Here is a 20257-nt window from a genome sequence, read left to right as displayed (position 1 = left end):
TATCAGAAACACTGTCTGCTCCTAGAAACTGGTGCTGTTTAAAGAGCTCCTGCTTTTTAACAAACAGCTTTGGAAACTTATTTTTCCTGCCTGAATAACCATCCAAGTGGACTAACATTTGTTATTGAACTTTCAAAGAAAGTTACTGCCCCAAATTGTGGCCGGGATGCAAAATTACTAACTAAAGCCCACTCTCTTGAAGCCCTATAAACAACAGTCCAAAGTGAGACCTTTTGAGCTTTCCTGGACCACAGCAGGCTGTGACCAGCAACCTCCCTCTGAGTGGGGCCTCTCAGAGCCAGCAAACTCTCAAACTTGCTATACTTGGAGGATCACTGAATGCCAATGACAGATCCCAGGCTGATACCCCCACTCCTCAAGGCTCAACCCTTCACCCACTGAGAAGATGCAAAGGCATCCAATGTGAGTATATCACTGATTTCAAAGAGAATTTTTCATAAGTATATACCTTGTACATATTATTTAGGTCTGTGCGTGAGTGTGAATATGCTATAGTAAATGGACTAAGAATGTTGCTCTCATACATTCTCAAGTACTTTAGATTTGTAGGTAAATTGGCTGGTGAGTTACTATTCTGCTATAGTAAATTCTACATTGATCCTTAGTTAAATTGTTTAACTTAAGCCATCAATTAAGTGCGGTTAAAACCTTTGGGCCTCAATCGTTGGTCAAGTCTGGGGCACAGTGTAGCAAGGGGGTCTACTCTCAGTGACTCAACAGGAGATTCTTATTCCTTTTTATCCTTACCCCTTGAGTAGCACAGGTTCCAAGCCAGAGGGAGTGGTCAGGGTGAGCATTTTGCATGTGAATCACTCTCTCTCTCTTTTGTATACTTTTGTTATTAATATTGCTGCTGTTAGTCTTCATTTTTTTTCTCTCATTTCTGTTTCCAGTAAATTGTTCTTATCTCAACCCTTGATCTTTACCTTTCCTGCCTCAAATTCTCTTCTACAGTAACCCACAGGGGGGAGAGGGGAAAGGGAGGAGGGAACAAGCAGCAGCAGTTTTAGTGGGAGCACTAAATTGGAGAATACCATTCCTAAACCACAATACTCTAATCACAAAGTTACTCAGGATTTCTCACAATGACAGAGCTGGGAAAAGGCTGCAGGATACTGCTTCATGATAGCATGACTACTGTACATGTACAATGAGTGTAGATTTTACTGCTATGCAGTAGCATGATATAAGCATGAGAAAAAAAAGTGGAGTAAAACATACATGTCTGTAGCTGTTGTCTAAAGCATTTCACCACCTTTATTACTGCTTGAAAGGGAAAAAGTTTCCAAGAGTCAGATGTTCCTCAGGAGTGGTGCTGATTACTCAGTGTCTGTAATGTCCCAAGCCAAACCCACCAAATCTGAGCTTATGGATCCTGGGAGGATTTCTGTCTCATCTTAGTTTTCTGTGGTAAATAGGAAGAATATTGATGGCCAGGAGTAGACCTGCATCACTGGCAGAACATCACAGGAGAGAGAAAATGTATTATCAGTACACTTTCATGTTTTACCAATAAAAGAGGATTGCTGGGAGTGGCCAGAGTACCAACATGAACATATAAACTAACATGTACACTTCCACTTATGTTAGCAAAGCATACTGAATTGTGGTGTTACATTTTAGTTAAATTGTATGCTCTCTGCAACACTGAATAAACAAGTGAACACTTACAACCCACTGAGTTGTTAGTCAAATTATTCTGTCAATTCAATCTATAATGTCCTAAGAACACCGCCAATGTACAGAAATCAATACTTTTTCACTACCAGCAAAAAAATGTTCATTTCAAGGATCCTAAACAAATGTTATACAGAGCAAGACAGAAATATACTAATAGGTCTTGCAAATAAAGACAGCATTTTTTTGTAAGAGAAAGAAATGTTCACCATCAAAAGACTGGAGTTAGGCAAAGGCTGGTTAGACATTGAGAGCCCCTCTCAAAAGCATGATGTGGAAGGGGGACTGAACAGAACATCTTTTCCACTAGTAGAGCAAGTTTCAATCACGAAAGTCAAGCAATATGATTAGCATTATTTAAAAAATAAAATTTTCTAATCTCACAATATCTATCTTTGCTATTATCCCAGTGTCTCTGCCTAACAGATGCTTTACATTTTAGTATATACTGCTGATGATTATCCTTGTTTTAATCAAAATCTGCCAGCTATACCCAATAAACATCCAACAGACTTGCCCTCAACTTCTTCATAAACATTCAAACTTCAGATACAACAAGTACCCTTATTCATACATAAATTTCTGAAGGAGGAATCTAAACTTCCCCAAAATCAACTTTCACTGGTATTTAAAAAAAAAAAAAAATAAGGACAATTGCACCAAAATTGGAGAAGCCTAAATAACTTCAACCTAGGGCTTTATCTTTCACACAACCAAGGCAATCTTCAGACTACTAAAAACCTGGTTAGCAAAACCCACCTAGCTCTGCTGATGTCATAAAACAACATTCCTCATTTGCCCTGATTCTGGAAAATCAAAAGAGAGTGAATGTCCTAGAAGATTCAGAGGACTCAGCCTTATGTTTCAAACATCAATATCTACAAAGTCACTACTGTCATCTTTTGATGCCTTTCTGCAAGAACACCACCATTTTAGATAGCAACCAGCTGAACTTCCTGTCCTGGTTTAGGGCAAATTTGGGAGAGAATCCCCAAAAAGGGCTTCTCCAAAAAACAAACCCACACGCCCCTCCCCCAACCGGTTCAGGAAGAATTCCTCGGAGAGAAGTGGAAAGAACCTGTTTATTTTATAAGCACAGCACCCCCCAGCACACACAATGAACAGTACCGGATGACACCACTCTTCCACTGCTCTGACAAAGATGACAAATTCAGAAAAGTCTCTCCTGGGGGTTTGCTCTGTTATCAGTCCCTCCGGCGCTGAGGCAGCTGCTGCAGTCACAAGGTGTAAACTCTCTCTCTCCGTGTTCCAAATCCCAGTCCGGAGCAGTTGACAGGTCCAACGGGGTGGGGGGAACAGTCCAGAAAGGAATTTGGACTGTTTAGCTAAATTAACTAATGGCGGGGGGGGGGGGGGGGGGGGGAAGAAAGCAAGAGCAAGCAAAGCAGAAGCGAAGCAGAAGCAAGAGCGAAAGCAAAAAGCAGGGGCAAAAAGCAAAAAGCAGCAACATGCACTGGTGCTATCTGGATGTCCCGCCGAGTGGCTGATAAGAGGCCAAAACAAAACCTTCACTCCACCAGTCTTAAAGGCACAGAACATCATATCCAGCATAAATTACACACACACGAATGGGGATAACAGTCACCCTAGGACATTCCACCCCTTATCCCCATATCGTCAAACAATTTCCTCCTATCTCATGTCTATACAGTTTAGTGTACAGACAATGGCAATAACATAGCAAACGATATTTGCATATCACTTTCACCCCACAATCAGATCTCCCTGAGGTACGCATCGTGTTGTTCCATCTCTCTGCATTACCCACCATGTGCAACCTGGTCCCTGAGCAAAGACAACTCCACGGATGGGTTTGTCTGTACTCGAGGCAGAATTGATCCACACTGTCCTCCCTAACAGACCTCTGACATGTACCACTGGGACTTTATCTCCATCTATTATATTCAGGTACTCAGACTGGGCAGGACCTGCTCGGTTAGTGGAACCTCGGGTGTTGACCAACCAGGTAGCCTTTGCTAAATGCTGCTCCCAATTTTTGAAGGATCCCCCACCCAAGGCTTTCAGCTGGGTTTTCAGTAGCCCGTTGTACCTCTCTACTTTCCCTGCAGCTGGTGCATGGTAGGGGATATGGTAGACCCACTCAATGCCATGCTCTCTAGCCCAGGTGTTGATAAGGCTGTTCTTGAAATGAGTCCCATTGTCTGACTCAATCCTCTCAGGGGTTCCATGTCTCCACAGGACTTGCTTTTCAAGGCCCAGGATGGTGTTCCGGGCAGTAGCATGAGACACAGGGTAGGTTTCCAGCCATCCCGTGGTGGCTTCTACCATGGTCAGCACGTAGCGCTTGCCTTGGCGTGTCTGGGGCAGTGTGATGTAGTCGATCTGCCAGGCCTCCCCATACCTGTACTTGGACCACCGCCCACCATACCACAGGGGCTTTACTCGCTTGGCTTGCTTGATGGCAGCACACGTCTCACAGTCGTGGATAACCTGAGAAATACTGTCCATGGTTAGATCCACCCCTCGGTCTCGTGCCCACTTATAGGTGGCATCTCTACCCTGATGACCTGAGGCATCATGGGCCCACCGAGCTAGGAATAACTCTCCCTTGTGTTCCCAATCTAGGTCTGTCTTTGACACCTCTATCCTTGCAGCCTGGTCTACCTGCTCATTGTGTTGGTGCTCCTCATTAGCTCTGCTCTTGGGGACATGGGCATCTACATGGCGGACCTTCACAGGTAGCTTCCCTACCCTAGCAGCGATGTCTTTCCACTCATCAGCAGCCCAAATTGGTTTTCCCCTACGCTGCCAATTGGCCTCTTTCCATCTCTCCAGCCATCCCCACAGAGCATTAGCTACCATCCATGAATCAGTGTAAAGATAGAGCCTTGGCCATTTCTCTCTCTCAGCAATGTCCAGGGCCAGCTGAACAGCTTTGAGTTCAGCGAGTTGGCTCGATCCACCTTCTCCTTCGGTAGCTTGAGCAACCTGTCGTGTGGGGCTCCATACGGCTGCTTTCCACTTCCGGTTCATCCCTACGATGCGACAGGAACCGTCCGTGAAAAGAGCATAACGTGTTTCCTCTGGTGGCAGCTGGTTATATGGAGGAGCCTCTTCAGCCCGTGTCGCTGGTTCTGGTTCTTCATCTGTGACACCGAAATTCTCACCTTCGGGCCAATTTGTAATTATCTCCAAAATCCCAGGGCGATTCAGTTTACCTATACGGGCGCGCTGAGTGATAAGGGCAATCCACTTGCTCCATGTAGCGTCAGTGGCATGGTGAGTGGAAGGAACCTTGCCTTTGAACATCCACCCCAGCACCGGCAGTCGGGGTGCCAGGAGGAGTTGTGCTTCCGTGCCAATCACCTCTGAGGCAGCTTGGACTCCTTCATAGGCAGCCAAGATTTCTTTCTCAGTCGGAGTATAGTTGGTTTCGGACCCTCTGTAGCTTCGACTCCAAAATCCTAGTGGCCGACCCCAAGTCTCCCCAGGCACCTTCTGCCAAAGGCTCCAGGACAAGCCATGGTTCCCGGCTGCAGAGTAGAGCATATTCTTCACCTCTGGTCCTGTCCTGACTGGGCCAAGGGCAACTGCATGGGCAATTTCCTGCTTGATCTGGGCAAAAGCTTGTTGTTGCTCAGGGCCCCAGTGGAAATGGTTCTTCTTGCGGGTGACCAGATAAAGAGGGCTCACGATCTGACTGTACTCAGGAATGTGCATTCTCCAAAAGCCTATGGCACCTAGGAACGCTTGCGTTTCCTTCTTATTGGTCGGTGGAGACATAGCTGTGATCTTGTTAATGACATCGGTAGGAATCTGACGCCGTCCATCCTGCCACTTCACACCTAGGAACTGAATCTCACGAGCTGGTCCCTTTACTTTGCTCTTTTTAATGGCAAAACCAGCTCCCAGGAGGATTTGGATGATTTTTTGTCCTTTCTCAAACACTTCTGTGGCTGTGTTCCCCCACACAATGATGTCATCAATATACTGGAGGTGTTCTGGAGCCTCACCCTTTTCCAGTGCAGTCTGGATCAGTCCATGGCAGGTGGTGGGACTGTGCTTCCACCCCTGGGGCAGTCGGTTCCAGGTATACTGCACTCCCCTCCAGGTGAAAGCAAACTGAGGCCTGCATTCTGCTGCCAAAGGAATGGAGAAAAATGCATTGGCAATGTCAATAGTGGCATACCACTTCGCTGCCTTGGACTCTAGCTCGTACTGGAGTTCCAGCATGTCTGGCACAGCAGCGCTCAGTGGTGGAGTCACTTCATTCAATGCACGGTAGTCCACTGTCAATCTCCATTCTCCTTCAGATTTACGCACAGGCCAAATGGGGCTGTTGAAGGGTGAGTGGGTCTTGCTGACCACCCCTTGGCTCTCCAGCTCTCGGATCATCTTATGGATGGGGATCACAGCATCTCGAGTGGTTCTATACTGCCGTCGATGCACTGTGGAAGTGGCAACTGGCACCTGTTGCTCTTCTCCCTTCAGAAATCCTACTGCAGATGGATTCTCGGACAGTCCAGGCAAAGTATTCAATTGCTGGACACCCTCTGATACCACAGCTGCTATCCCAAATGCCCACCTGAGTCCTTTTGGGTCCTTGAAATACCCACTTCGAAGGTAATCTATGCCCAAAATACATGGGGCCTCGGGGCCAGTCACAATAGGGTGTTTCTTCCACTCATTTCCCGTCAGGCTTACATCCGCTTCCACCAAAGTGAAATCCTGGGATCCCCCTGTCACGCCGGCAATAGAAACAGACTCTGTCCCCACATGTCTCGATGGGATTAATGTACATTGTGCACCAGTGTCAACCAAAGCTTTATACTCCTGTGGTTCCGATGTGCCAGGCCAACGAATCCACACAGACCAGAAAACACGATTTTCCCTCAAGCGTTGGATCCCTTGCTCTATGGTCTTCCACTGGGTCTGCTGCATATAAAGATCATCTGCACACAGGTATCTTTGTGCAACACTATCCAAGACCCGTGCCCAGAGGCTGTGAGGATTAACCCCCCTCATCATTCCTTGGTCGATGACAGGATCATGTGACAGGGATCCCAAATGCCTGGCTTCAGTGCCATCCAGAATTGTGGCCTCACCTGCAGCATCCCAGAGACGGACTAACCAACTAATTATGGATTCATCAGGCCGCCGGGTGTAATCCTTCCTTAGGCCACGGAGGTCCTTCAGGGAAAAGGACTCCATATTGGCTTCTGATCTGGCACCTGCTGCTTTGACTTCTGATTTTACATCAGGAGGTGTTGAGGGTCCTTCTCCTGCATCATCATCATCATCATCCACTGGCCGATTGGTCTTGCCTGTGCATTTTCCACTCCTGGTGCTAGTAGCAACAGCCATTGGTTTAGCTGCTGGCTTAGGCTCACTATCTAGCTTGGCTGCTGGCTTTGAGCCTGGGCTGTTGACTGCAGCCTGAGTGACCGGGATAGCTGCTGATTTATCTCCCTGCCCCCCTGCCTCTGTCTGCTGCCCAACCGTATCTAGCAATGCGCGATAAGCATATGCCAAGGCCCAGCTCACTGCAACGATCTTTTTCTCCTTAGGGTCATCCTGGTACTTCTCTTTCAGATATTTCCCCACCTCAGCTGGGTTCTGAATTTGTTCATGGGGAAAGTCCCAGACTATAGGCTCAGAGAATTCCTTCAGGATTTGGCCCATATTCTCCCATTTCCCACACCACTTAGGATTTTCCACACCTGGGTCTATTCCTGAGTCAGGGATCTCATCAGCCCGTCTAGAAATCTCAGCCCTCATTCTAGAGATGCAGCAGACTATGTAGAGGAAGCTTACCAGATTGAGTACCAGAAAGATGGTCTCTTTAACATTCAGGGGAAACTGAACATCCTCCAATAGTGATGTAACAGATTCAGAAGAGAAGAAGGAAAGCAAAGGCTGAAAAGCCTCACCCCCTGCTCCTCCTCTAACCAACTGGATGCATAACCATAACCATGAACCATTCACACCTGGAGCAGACCCCAACATGTTTATAAACTTCTTACAAGCTATTACCACCAAGCCCAGCAGGATAGCTATTCTGGTCACTGCCCCTCTGCTGTAAAAGCTACGTATTAGGGACAATACAAGAGCTATTTCTGGATAAGAAAATAAACCCAGGGACCATAGAGGTATAAAGATCTCAAAAAACCCTAGGGACCAGAAATGCAGGCAAGCCTTCACCCCAATAGACATTATAAATTCAAAAAACATGTCTATTAACTGCTTTATACTAACACAGAATAATGGTAACCAAAATACACTCAAAACAGGGTTTTTCCACTCTCTCTCGAGCCCCACGCTCTGGGCGCCAAAATTTGTCCTGGTTTAGGGCAAATTTGGGAGAGAATCCCCAAAAAGGGCTTCTCCAAAAAACAAACCCACACGCCCCTCCCCCAACCGGTTCAGGAAGAATTCCTCGGAGAGAAGTGGAAAGAACCTGTTTATTTTATAAGCACAGCACCCCCCAGCACACACAATGAACAGTACCGGACGACACCACTCTTCCACTGCTCTGACAAAGATGACAAATTCAGAAAAGTCTCTCCTGGGGGTTTGCTCTGTTATCAGTCCCTCCGGCGCTGAGGCAGCTGCTGCAGTCACAAGGTGTAAACTCTCTCTCTCCGTGTTCCAAATCCCAGTCCGGAGCAGTTGACAGGTCCAACGGGGTGGGGGGGAACAGTCCAGAAAGGAATTTGGACTGTTTAGCTAAATTAACTAATGGCGGGGGGGGGGGGGGGGGGGGAAGAAAGCAAGAGCAAGCAAAGCAGAAGCGATGCAGAAGCAAGAGCGAAAGCAAAAAGCAGGGGCAAAAAGCAAAAAGCAGCAACATGCACTGGTGCTATCTGGATGTCCCGCCGAGTGGCTGATAAGAGGCCAAAACAAAACCTTCACTCCACCAGTCTTAAAGGCACAGAACATAATATCCAGCATAAATTACACACACATGAATGGGGATAACAGTCACCCTAGGACACTTCCACATGCCAAAAGAATAAAATCCTGATCCCTGTCCTAATTATAAGCCTCATGTTTGCAAGGACCTGCAAGATGCACTAGTTACCAGCACTTACCACTGACTGTAACATAACTTTAAGTAACATAGTTAGAAAATAACATGTTGTTAGTCTATATGTCTAAGCACCACTCTCAGGACCATCACAACTAGAGGATCTTACTAGACCATAACACAGACCAGACCACAGCTATTGCCATGAAATAGAGAGGGAAAAAAAAAAAAAAAGCTGAACTGGTCCACATAGAAATATAATATATAGAAAATAGGAATTCTCTTTGAGAGGCAGCCATCATGGGGAGCATGTGAGGAAGGGGCAACAGCAAGTTCATTTTTAAGGTATGTTTCTTTGCTGAGTAATAATTGAAGAAAACATCTTGGCTGTCTGATATTCCAAGACCTGGAGGAAAAATTAAATACATGTTCCTGTCATCTTTGATAGAAGGACCTAATTTCTTGTTCTCTGTCATAGAAAAGGCTTTTCTTATGCAAACCCTCTCTGAAAGGAGGTTGTAGCCAGGTGAGGGTCAGTCTCTTCTCCCAGGTGACCAGCAACACAACAAGAAGACAGTCTTAAGGTACACCAGGGGAAGTTTAGGCTGGACAGTAGGAAGAAGTTCTTCACAGAAAGAGTGATTGGGCATTGGAATGGGCTGCCCAGGGAGGTAGTGGAGTTACCATCGCTGGAGGTGTTTAAGAGAAGACTGGATGTGGCACTTAGTGCCATAGTCTAGTTGACAAGGTGGTGTTAGGTCATAGGTTGGACTATGGTCTCAAAGATCTTTTTCATCCTAGTTGATTCTGTGAAAAACTACCAAAGTAGATGAGAGAACATATTCCCATCACTCAGCACACCATATGCTGTCCTGAACTGACTCAGTATCTCAGGTCAGGAAACAGAGAAACCACAGTGGCTCAGAGGTGAGCCCTGGTGCTTGCACAGCCATGCACACATTCTACTTCCTCTTGCTACAGGAGGAAAGGAACGCCTCCATTTCCAAGTCCTCTGCTTTCTTATTTTCTAGCCTAAGGAGATAAAAGAAAATACTAGCCAAGTCAATACACAGTATAATTGCTGTTTATTCCATCACTGCTACATTCACTGGTAAAGAACCATCAGTATTGCAAATTTCTTCATACCTGTTTCTCAACAAAGAAAACCAGAAATGGTAAAGCCCTTGGTATTTTCCCTCCTAGGGTTTCCTTAGTAGCATTCAGTGAAAGGGCAGTACAGTGTCTACAACTTCCAACAAAGAAGCAGCTAGCAGAAGGACAGCCTAGTCATCCCCTGCAACAAATATTCAGACTGAATTATACACTGCATTAACTAGGAGGCTTGTAAAAAACATTAACTAGTTCTTCACAAAAGGAAAGGTTTTTCTAGCTGAGGAAAAAAAAAACCAACAACCAACCAGGTTTTTCAGGGATGAAAATAATTACCCTCTGCAACCAGAAAACATCCTTCCTGAAGTCACACACAAGTGAGGATGGCTGAGCAGAGTTTGGGAGAAAATATCATGACAAGAGTTTTAGTTCATGTTTGGGACCTGGTTGTATATTCATTCAAAGTTCAATCCATAGCGCAGGTAGAACCCAAACAGTTTATTCAGTTAAAATCCAGTTTCAGCTCATACCTAATACAGCACAACTGCAAGCTGTCACCACAGAAACAGTACCAAGAACTGAAAGCTGTAAGAGATCATTTTTATTTATCTGCCAACTCTGGACTGCTCCTTCTGTTGTCATAACCATTGTTAGCATCTTGTCTAGCTTTAAACAAGGTGGGTTTTATTAATTTCTTTTGATACGAAACCTCATCTTGACCTGCTTCAGTCGGAAAACTTGATTTTACTCCCAGGTTTTCTTACTTTATTTTGAGCATTTTTTTTCTCTTGATCACAACCTCTCAACTTGGTGTCACGTGTAAATTCACTTATTCTTGTTATGTTGCCCTAGAATTTTCCATGAGGCCAGGTCTATCCAATTTACACCAAAATGATACCAAACTATCCAAAAGAGATGAAAGATTAACAAGCTTTACAACTTCAAACATACTACACGCTAGAAAGGAGCAGATAAATCAAGTGCCCTCCACGCAATCTTATCAAAAAAAGTCATACAAGCTATTCTTGTGTGTTTAGCATAAAAAAGATTAAGAAACTAACTAGGAAGTGGGAGATAAATTTTATTTTGCTTTTTTAAAGATACCAAAGAGACAAGTTACATATGATGTCAAATTGCCGAAATTCTTATTGCATTTAATTCAGTATTTATTCTTTCCAAAAGAAGTGGGGATGAACCACCCTTAAACTTCTCCTAGACCCACAGTCACTGCTCCAGCTCCCCATCTTGACCTTTTTCTGCATGTCTGGGCTTATATGTTGTTTGGCTGCCATGTGTTTTCTGCCTCTGAAAGGAGGTCCTCACTCTCCTCTACCATTTCTTTCCAAACCAGACTAGCTTATAATAAAACTTAAGAATGTGCAAAGAATTTTTTTTTAATTTGAAAAATCTGAATTAGCAAATAATTTTTCTTTAAAACTTCCTTCCTATTGATAGAGCATTAAGAAACTTTTTTCACAGGAATTTATTCACTCATTCTTTTTAAAGCTTACATCTCATTTTAAGTATACTTTTGTATTCTACAGGATCATTCATTACCATGCTGTACTAAACTATCAGCCCTTGATCCCACAGACGTGTGCTGACTTTGACTTTATATGCTGTGCAGCGCAACATTAAAATGCCTACGCAGAAAGCATGTTTTCTAAAACATGCCAAGAAGATGAGTCACCTATTTCACCATTAATCTATAAAACCAAACACTCTGCTGCAAGATCCAGTTGTTCATTTTGAAAGAAAAGGGACTTCTACTCCTCACATCTCAGCTTATTTATATTAATTGCAGCACCTCGCCCTTAGAATTCTGAGACTGCATCTAGACTATATGCTTTGCTAACTATGGTGTTCAATTCTAGCAACAGTATTAAAATATTACAAGTATCAGCTTTAGCAATCATATTGCATCTCAGCCTAAATTATCCTACAGGCTGTATGTACATTAAACCATCATTTACAATCCACACAATTCCAAGATAGAACATACACATGACTTGGGCAATTTTATCACTATCAGACAATTAAATGTTTGACTGCGGAGGGCTGGTTACATGACAAAGGTCACGTAGACATGCTCTGGATAGCTGAGAATTGGAAAAGTACCGGACCCAGCTAATCTGAGTCCCTGCACCTGCAAGGCTGCCGTGGACTTGAGTATAGCTGTAGTATAACAAAATGATATAGCTGAGAGAGAGAGACATGAAAGAAGGGAGATGTAAGTCGTAAGGAATGAAGGAGTAAAAGGGGAATTGATATTTATAGTATAACAAATAGACTGCTTAGCTTACAGAATATGCATGAGCTTATTACTTGTGCATAAATGTCTGATGCTCTAATCAATAAACGAAGCTTGCTGAACTCTCATATTGAGCTGTCCCGAGTCTTCCCTCACTGCGACATTTGACCTGTTTCTTTCCTTACAGAACCACCAAATTATAGCCTTCATTTCAGCTAGAGCAAAGACAGCCAATTACTCATTATTTGCAATAACAGAAGTTATTTGGATTTGAAATATGCATCTTATTGCATTTTCACAGCATTTTAAACACACATCCCAAACCCACCCACCTCTCTACCTATCAAGAGTCAAGAATTACTGTTACCACCGCCCTCTACACTAAATTAAATCACTAATCCACCTCCTTCTCAAAAGCATATAAAAGCATATGGCCTTGAGTTTGTCTGAAAGACTACAGACTTGACTATGTCAAGTAGCTTAACCTAGAGAAAAAGAAAGCTTTGAGGAGGGTATCTCAAAGCATATAAATACCTGAAGGGAAGGTACAAAAACAGAGCCAGGCTCTTTTCAGCAGTACCCAGTGACAGGACCAGAGGCAATGGGCACAAGTGTTTTATGATAAAAAACCACAATTCGGTTAACATTTGAAACCAAATAGAGGAAACAAAAGTGTTTTCAGAAGCCATACGCTTCATTCTATATTATTATATCCATCATCCTCAAAACACTTAAAAAATAAATACAGTTGAAAATAACAAATTATTTTCTTTGCTCAAATACAGTTACAAATAATAATTCATTTTCTTTGCTCAAAAGCAATCTCAATATGGTCTCTAAAACATCATCCTACTTCCAGGAACAGTATTTTAGTCATAAGAAATACAACTGATATGTTCTAGATTAAGCCTATACCACACAGAATAAAATTGCAGAAAAACTTCTTTCTACATCTAACCATTAAAAATGTTTACGAATATGCTCATGGTTACTGAATTTAAATTTTACACCTTCAGCCACAGGGCTGCCTAACAGACTAAGATGGACTTCCCCCCCCCCTCCATTAAACCAGGTCAAAAAAAGTACAACCTAATAATTTAAATCTAGAGGTTAGGAAAGTGTTTGTGTTTTCTCCATTTAACTTTGGATTCAAATATTGAATGATCCTGTAACACAAATTCCACTGAATCTGCATCTTTTGCTGATCTGTAATAACCAGCGGTTCCAGTACAATAAAGCAAAAAAAAACCCCACCCCAACCATAAAGTTTACAACATATTACTTGGAGCAAACCTTAAGTCTTGAGAAAGATCAAAGATCTCAATATGGAAAACATTTCATCGTTTTTAATGCAAAATGCTACACACATGCAAGTTAAGAACTCCTCCAAGCTCATCTATTGGAAGACTGATTTAAGAAGCTGGGGAGAAAGGGGAAAAATGCTTGGCAATTTTACCTTCAACAGAAGCCACAGCGTCCTGCAGCTTTCACAAAGACAGCTGAACAAAAACCAAAAAATTCAAAAGAACTGAGAGTAGAAACAAGTCCAAGGGAGCTGAGCAAAGCTGTTCACATAAGCTATCTTAAAAGCTTTAGTCTAGAGGGAACATAAATAAAACAATATGCTCAGCAAAATAATTATGCTATAGTAAAAACAAGCTGAGCAAGCCATGAGATCTTAGGCATCACTGTATCACCTCTAATCTGTCTTTAGTCACTGTTTACTCTTTGCAGCATTGCAAAGTAGTGGGAAGAAAAGGGCTGAGGGTACCACACCTGAAACAGCCTGCAGGAGCCCCAGGCAGATGGGTAGTTCCAACAAATTCCCAATTTGGATGGTCAAAATTAAGGAGTATGGACTTTCAAGTCAGAGCAAAACAGAAAAACTCTCTGTATTATTTGTAAATTATGAACCTGTGAGACAGAGTAGAAATTTTCCTGAGTAGAAATCCATTTTGATTTAAGTAAAATGTACATCGTTAAGTCTTTAGTTTGAAACCATAGCTATTTAGTCTAACTGCCTGTTCTTGCAAAAGCCTAAGCTCAGAGAAACTGCTTCAGTGAAAGACAGAGATAAAGATAGAGACAGAGACTGCTGAAAAAGGCAAGTCAACCTGACCTAAGAATTCTGTCTAATAACAAACTAATGCTAAATGTCCCGCAAAGTTTGTAAAATGAATATGTATGAACCTATTGTAAAATTGTATACATATGTATTTAGAGAGAGATAAAAAAAGACATGAAGATCCCAGGAGCACACATGTCATTTTAAAAGAACGATTCCCACACGTGTCCAGCGCTGTAATAAACATACCATCTTCACAACTTTCACAAAGTTGTGGAGTTTTGATTATCTCCGCAAAACATTCTGGTGCCCACGAAGGGACTGTCTCTGTCCCCACAGGGGCAGAAGGGATAAACGAACCTCCTAGGCGCACCCCGCCCCGGAGATTTCCCGGAGGAGCTCGGCTTGCCTCCTGCAGAGACAGACAAGAACCTGCTAGTGTGCAGAGAATTCAGTATATATTAAGAGAGCCCCGGGGGATAAGAAGGCTGAATAAGTCACTCAGAAACATCTGAGTGCTCAGCCTGTGCCTGCAGGCAGATGGTCGATAGAATGACTGGGAGAAGAGTTCACTGTCCCATAGAGCGGCTGCTAGCGACCCTGGGGATGGGTTGGAGTGGACTCGTGTGCGTGTGGTGTCCGGACACTGTATCGTTGTATAGTTAATGCATTGTGTCGTTAATAGTTAATGTTAGTGTGCTTGTAATCGTGCGAGTGCATGGCGTACAAAGAGAGTATATCTACAGTGCGAGGAAGTTTCTACCCGCGACTGAAGAAGCCGAGCGAGGCCTGAAGCACAGGCCGGGGCAAGCTGTGGGAGCAGAGAGTGCCCTGCGGAGAAGTGGAACAAGTAGAGAAACGTCGGTGAAGATATTTATTGTGTTTAAAACTAGTGATTTGTGTAGATCGAGCACATTTTAACCGTGAGTACAAGCTCAGAGAGTTCTTCTGCCCTGGTAGTTAGACTTGATCTCTAGAATTTTACTGTGTGCTGTTATTTTGATTGTGTCCAGAGTATGTGAGGACCAGAGGAAGCTGGTGTGGGTAAATGCTGAAGTATTGTATGCTGTGTTGTGTTGAGAAAAGTGGGCGCTTTGAGAAATATGCCCTTTCCCGGTGAGTTTGTGTAGCTCTTCCCCCACATTGTGGTAATTTGATGCTCGAATTGTATAGTGGCATTTGTAGAGATTTTAAGATTTTGTTTGCAACAAATGTAGCATTTTACACAGAAGAACTACGATATAGTGATTTATGTTTAACTGTGGTAAAAGGAATCAAAGGAATTCCAAGAATTCCCCCCCCCCCAGCAATTCAAGCCCTGACTCTCGTGAATTTGAAATAAGGGGGGGGTGGTGTTTGTGTGTCTGTCTGTGTTTGTGAGCACATCAGAGTTTTTGCTGTAACAAGCACAGCCTTTTGCAAGGCAGTAAAGTGAGTGTCGGTAGAAACAATACTTAAATTAAATCGTGCGAAAAGAGAACTAGAAAAGACTGAAATTTTGTAAAACAGAGTTTAGATAGAAGAGACAAATGAGATTATGAGACTTCAGCTAGTAATATAGTAAGTTTAGACTGAAAACAGCCCGCCTTAGAGGTTAAGTGATAAACAAATAGCCTGCAGGCAATTCCCGGGAGCTTTAGTACATTGAGAGACTGGCACCTTGTGTGCAATGCAGAGTTTGTGTGCCTTAAGGCACAGATTTCCCTGCCTTAAGTGTAAATTGAAGGTCCCTCATCAAGCCAATTCAGAACCTGAGATCTTGGAGCTTTCGTGGAAGATCACATCTAGTGCCTGCCACCTAAAAGTCTCTGTGTAGAGAAAAACTGAGAAAAGACACTGTGAGGCTTGGGTAGAAACAAGATAGTATAAGGAGAAGGAGATAATGAGAACTAACCAGAGCAAAGAAGTTCCTGAACTAGCCCCTTTGAGAGGGGCTCACTGAAAGAAAGCTTCCAGCAGGGGCGGCTCAGAAAATAAAAAGACTTATAATACCTTATTGCAGTTAATGCTGTTTTAAAATGAGAAAATAAATGAAATAAAGTCTGTATGTTAGTGTGGTTTTGTTTTAAGAATTCACCCAGAATAGCAGAGTAACTGTAAGTTCAGAGCTCCCTCTGACCTGCTAGTGTTAGGCCTTGAAAAGGAAAACAGAGCAAAGAGAAGGCAAATCAAACATGTTGTTCAGCATGCAGCATAAGATAGCAATGTATGAAGTCAGACAAAGTTTATCATACTGAAATGCAAAGCAATTACAACTCGCAAAATGAGTACATATAATTTGGTAAAGACTCCTCCTAAAGTAAAAGAGGATAAGGAGGACCTCCCCAAAAGAAAAGAAGACTCAAACTCCAAAAGTATACCCATTCGCCCCCATCCCCCTCCTGGCAGTCCAATTTCATCCAGAACTAAGAGGTAACAGACCCCTCTGCCAGAGGCAGTGAGACCAGAAGAAAAGAAAACTGTAGAATTTTAGTTGATACAAGAGTCATATATTGTTTTAAATAAAGCTTTAGTACCTGTGGAGAATGATTATGTTGTAGTGTGGGGAACAACTGGCCAGTCTGAGAAGGCATACTTTTGCAAACCTTTAAAGTAACGTGTACTTAGAAGCTTTTGTATATGCCCAATTCGCTAAACATTCTCAAATGGGGAGTTACTCTGGAAGCAAATGATATAAAAGTGTTAAGCTTAACATTAACAGCCATTGACATTAAGAAATAAATTAGTAAAGAGATATTAGAACAAGTATTTTCAGAAGTATAGGCCTCTGCTGTACCAAGGAAAGTGAAGAATGCACCCCCCCATAGTAATCAAGCTTAAAGAAAGAACACAACCAATGAGAATTAAACAGTACCCCCTGAAAAGAAGATAGGGAAGAAATCAGCCCAATAACTGATAGTCCTAGATTGAAAGCTGTCAATAAGATAACAAAGAATTTATACCCTGTGGTAGCAAATCCATATACTTTACTAACTTGTTTAACACCTGAACTAACCTGGTTTACTGTTTTAGACCTGAAAGATGCCTTCTTTTGCCTCCCTATCCACAAAGCCAGCCAGAAAATTTTTGCATTCGAATAGAAAAGCCCTAAAAGCAGTGCAAAACCCAGCTCACATAGTCCATGTGCGTCAAAGCTTCAGAATTCCCCCCACTCTGTTTGGAGAGCAACTTGCAAAAGATCTGGAGTCCTAGGAAGCTCCACAAGAAGAAAAGCTGTTGCAGTACGTAGATAATCTTCTAATAGCCACTCAGATGAGAGAAGCATGTGTAGCCTAGATAGTAAGCCTTTTAAATTTCCTAGGACTCCAAAAGAGCAACAGACTTTATGGCAAGCTCGCAAAGAAGCCATAAGCCAAACCCCGAAACCGCAGACAAGAAAAGAGAGTTTTAAATAGAATTGATTCAGAAATACTGATGAATAAACTAGCCACTGCAGCAAGTAGCCTAACAAAATTGAAGCAGCCTTTACAGTCATCTCTATTAGCATTAAAAACTAGCCAGTGGCAGATTTCAAAAGTACTGCCAAAGTGGGAAAAGGCCAGGGACCAAGACCACAAGTTAATAGTAGAAGCTCTTAGTACTGTTCAAATGATTGTGTCTTTAGCTTTCAGTTGTATACAAGCAGTTATAAATGCAGGCAACATCAGCTCTGATCATATAAAAAGGATCATATAAAAAGAAGGTGAATGTAATTTTCCAACTGAAATTCAGAAAGTTGTTTGAAATAATGCAATTAATTTTGAAAAGAAGTTTCGATCCTAGGAGACTATAGTAAATTTCACCTATGATCCTGCTTCTAATGTAGCCACTGCCTTTGTGCTTACTATACGTAATGCTACTGTTTACATTATCCACCCCATCATTGCACTAAGATTAAATCATGAAAAAACAGTACTCTACCCTTCAGAACATAGAGTGTAGGCATGAAAGGTGAATAAAAAGTAGCAAACAGTAAACTTAAAATCCTACATTACTAGAGAACAGCTGGGATTCATCTGTGAAAGCAATACTATTAATGCCCAAGATGTGTGTCTAGACACTGAACAGAGTATTTGCCACTTGGAAATTCATCCAGTCACTGATCAGAAAACTGTGCTAGTATATACTAGTAAAGGTTGTGTGTACCTGAGAACTGCCTGTGCTATTGTAAAAATTGATAACAGCGATGTTATTTTGTCTAGCAGAAATCATTCTAATTTTTGTATTTGTAATTTTGTTAAGACTATCAAGTGTGATTTTTCATACTTGGCCCCAGTGACATCCCACCAGTTAATTAAAACCAATTACACAATGTACCACAGACTGTCACCTACTCCTATTGGAATGGACCTCACACTGGTAAAACAATTAATTAAGCACCAAGACCTACTGGAGATCTTGAAAGAAATCCAAGAAAGCAGAAAGAAAACCTTAATTACTGTCCAACATGATACAAAAGAAATAACCAGAATTCTACAAATAATAAAACAAAATGCAGATCATCACTGGTGAGATGTGATCTTTGAGTAGTCACCAGCTGCAAATAGAATCTTTAATAAGTTGCGTCATCTCATTGCAGTTTTGTTAATATTAGTTAGAATAAGTTTAAGATTATCCATTATCTTGCTAATTTAGAATTAGAGAATACTACAGCCAGTAACTATGTAAACATCCCTATCAAATGTACATAGTAAAGCAATGAGAGACACTTATTGTAGTAAGAGTCTGCGTTAAGTAAAAGAATTTACTTATTTTCTAAGAAAAGGAAGAAATGAGACAAAGTAGAAATTTTCCAGAGTAGAAATCCATTTTGATTTAGGTGAAATGTACATCTTTAAGTTGTCTTTAGTTTGAAACCATAGCTATTTAGTCTGACTGCCTGTTCTTGCAAAAGCCTAAGCTCAGAGAAACTGCTTCAGTGAAAGACAGAGATAAAGAAGACAGAGAAAGATAAAGAGACAGAGACTGCTGAAAAAGGCAAGTCAACCTGACCTAAGAATTCTGTCTAATAACAAAAGAACTAATGCTAAATGTCCTGCAAAGTTGGTAAAATGAATATGTATGAACCTATTGTAAAATTGTCTACATATGTATTTAGAGAGAAAAATAAAAAAACACCTGAAGATCCCAGGAGCACGCATGTCATTTTAAGAGAACAATTACCGCATGCGTCCAGCGCTGTAATAAACATGCCATCTTCACAACTTTCACAAAGTTGTGGAGTTTTGATTATCTCCGCAAAACACCTGAGGAAATTATAAAGGAGCTACTTCACCTTTCATCCTGGCACTCACTTTAACAGGCATAACCTGATTAGGAAAGTTATATGAAAAACGGTACAAGTCAAAACTAGGTCTATGAGAAGCAAAGAGGACATAATGGGCTACAAACAAGCAGATGGTATTAGAAAAAAAAGCAAACTATGAATTCAACAAAATGGTCCAGCAGAATAACAATACATATTTCCTCTATCACCTTCCATTCAATAATTTTGAAGTCGACAAACACAACACTAAATTTCTTTAATTTTCAGCTTACAAAGGGGATAAGTAATTTAGCTTCTCTTTTACCAAGGTGTCATGGTTTGACGCTGGCACAATGCCAGTGCCTCCTTGAAAATACATTCTCCCTGGTGTCTACTGTGAGATGTGATCAGAAACAGAGCAAAGCAGGCTCCAGCTTAGGAATAAAAGAGAGAAAAAAACTTTATTAACTTACAGTATAGAAAAAAACCACACAGAACCCAGAATGAAAACCTTCCAAACATTCCTCCTCCCCCCCACCAAATTTCCAATACATCACAGTAGGACAAGACCTTGGATTCTCAATTCAGTTACCACCCCTCAGATCACCCACTCTCAGTCCATCATCACCCTTCAGATAATCAATTCTCAGTTCATCAAGGAGAGAGGAGTCCCTCTTGTACCATAGGCTTCCCCAGGAAACACAGTTGAAACCTCTTGTGTTTCCATGTCATACATGGCACCGCCCAGAGAACATTTGCCATCGTGACATCTTCCTTCCATGCCCAGTGCTCCCACCACTGCACATGGACCAGAGCTGCTTCTAGGGTTCCCCTTTTAAGGATGCTATGCCCAGTTCCAAAAAAGGCACAGTCTCTCACTTTCGGGACACCTGTCTCCCC

At 42.3% G+C, this 20257-nt stretch overlaps 1 protein-coding gene across 8 annotated transcripts in view; it reads right to left on the bottom strand.

Moving 5' to 3' along the window:
- The window catches only part of LOC132341495 (ubiquitin-associated protein 2-like), a 183354-nt gene extending 175083 nt beyond the window's left edge, over positions 1-8271 (bottom strand). For 5 of the 8 annotated variants that reach the window (XM_059873076.1, XM_059873081.1, XM_059873079.1 and 2 more), the window contains exon 1: positions 2827-3270. In XM_059873076.1, the coding sequence (XP_059729059.1) occupies positions 2827-3270 (444 nt within the window). Of the gene's footprint in view, positions 1-2826; positions 3271-8187 lie in introns of those variants that run through there. The other 3 variants (XM_059873082.1, XM_059873085.1, XM_059873084.1) reach the window with 2 other exon arrangements.
- Positions 8272-20257: the final 11986 nt, after the last annotated feature.

Source organism: Haemorhous mexicanus, chromosome W (genome assembly GCF_027477595.1).
Source record: "Haemorhous mexicanus isolate bHaeMex1 chromosome W, bHaeMex1.pri, whole genome shotgun sequence".
NCBI classification, from domain to species: Eukaryota; Metazoa; Chordata; class Aves; order Passeriformes; family Fringillidae; genus Haemorhous; species Haemorhous mexicanus.
The sequence above is the reverse complement of the archived record's forward strand: the minus strand, read 5'-3'. Positions and strand labels throughout refer to the sequence as shown.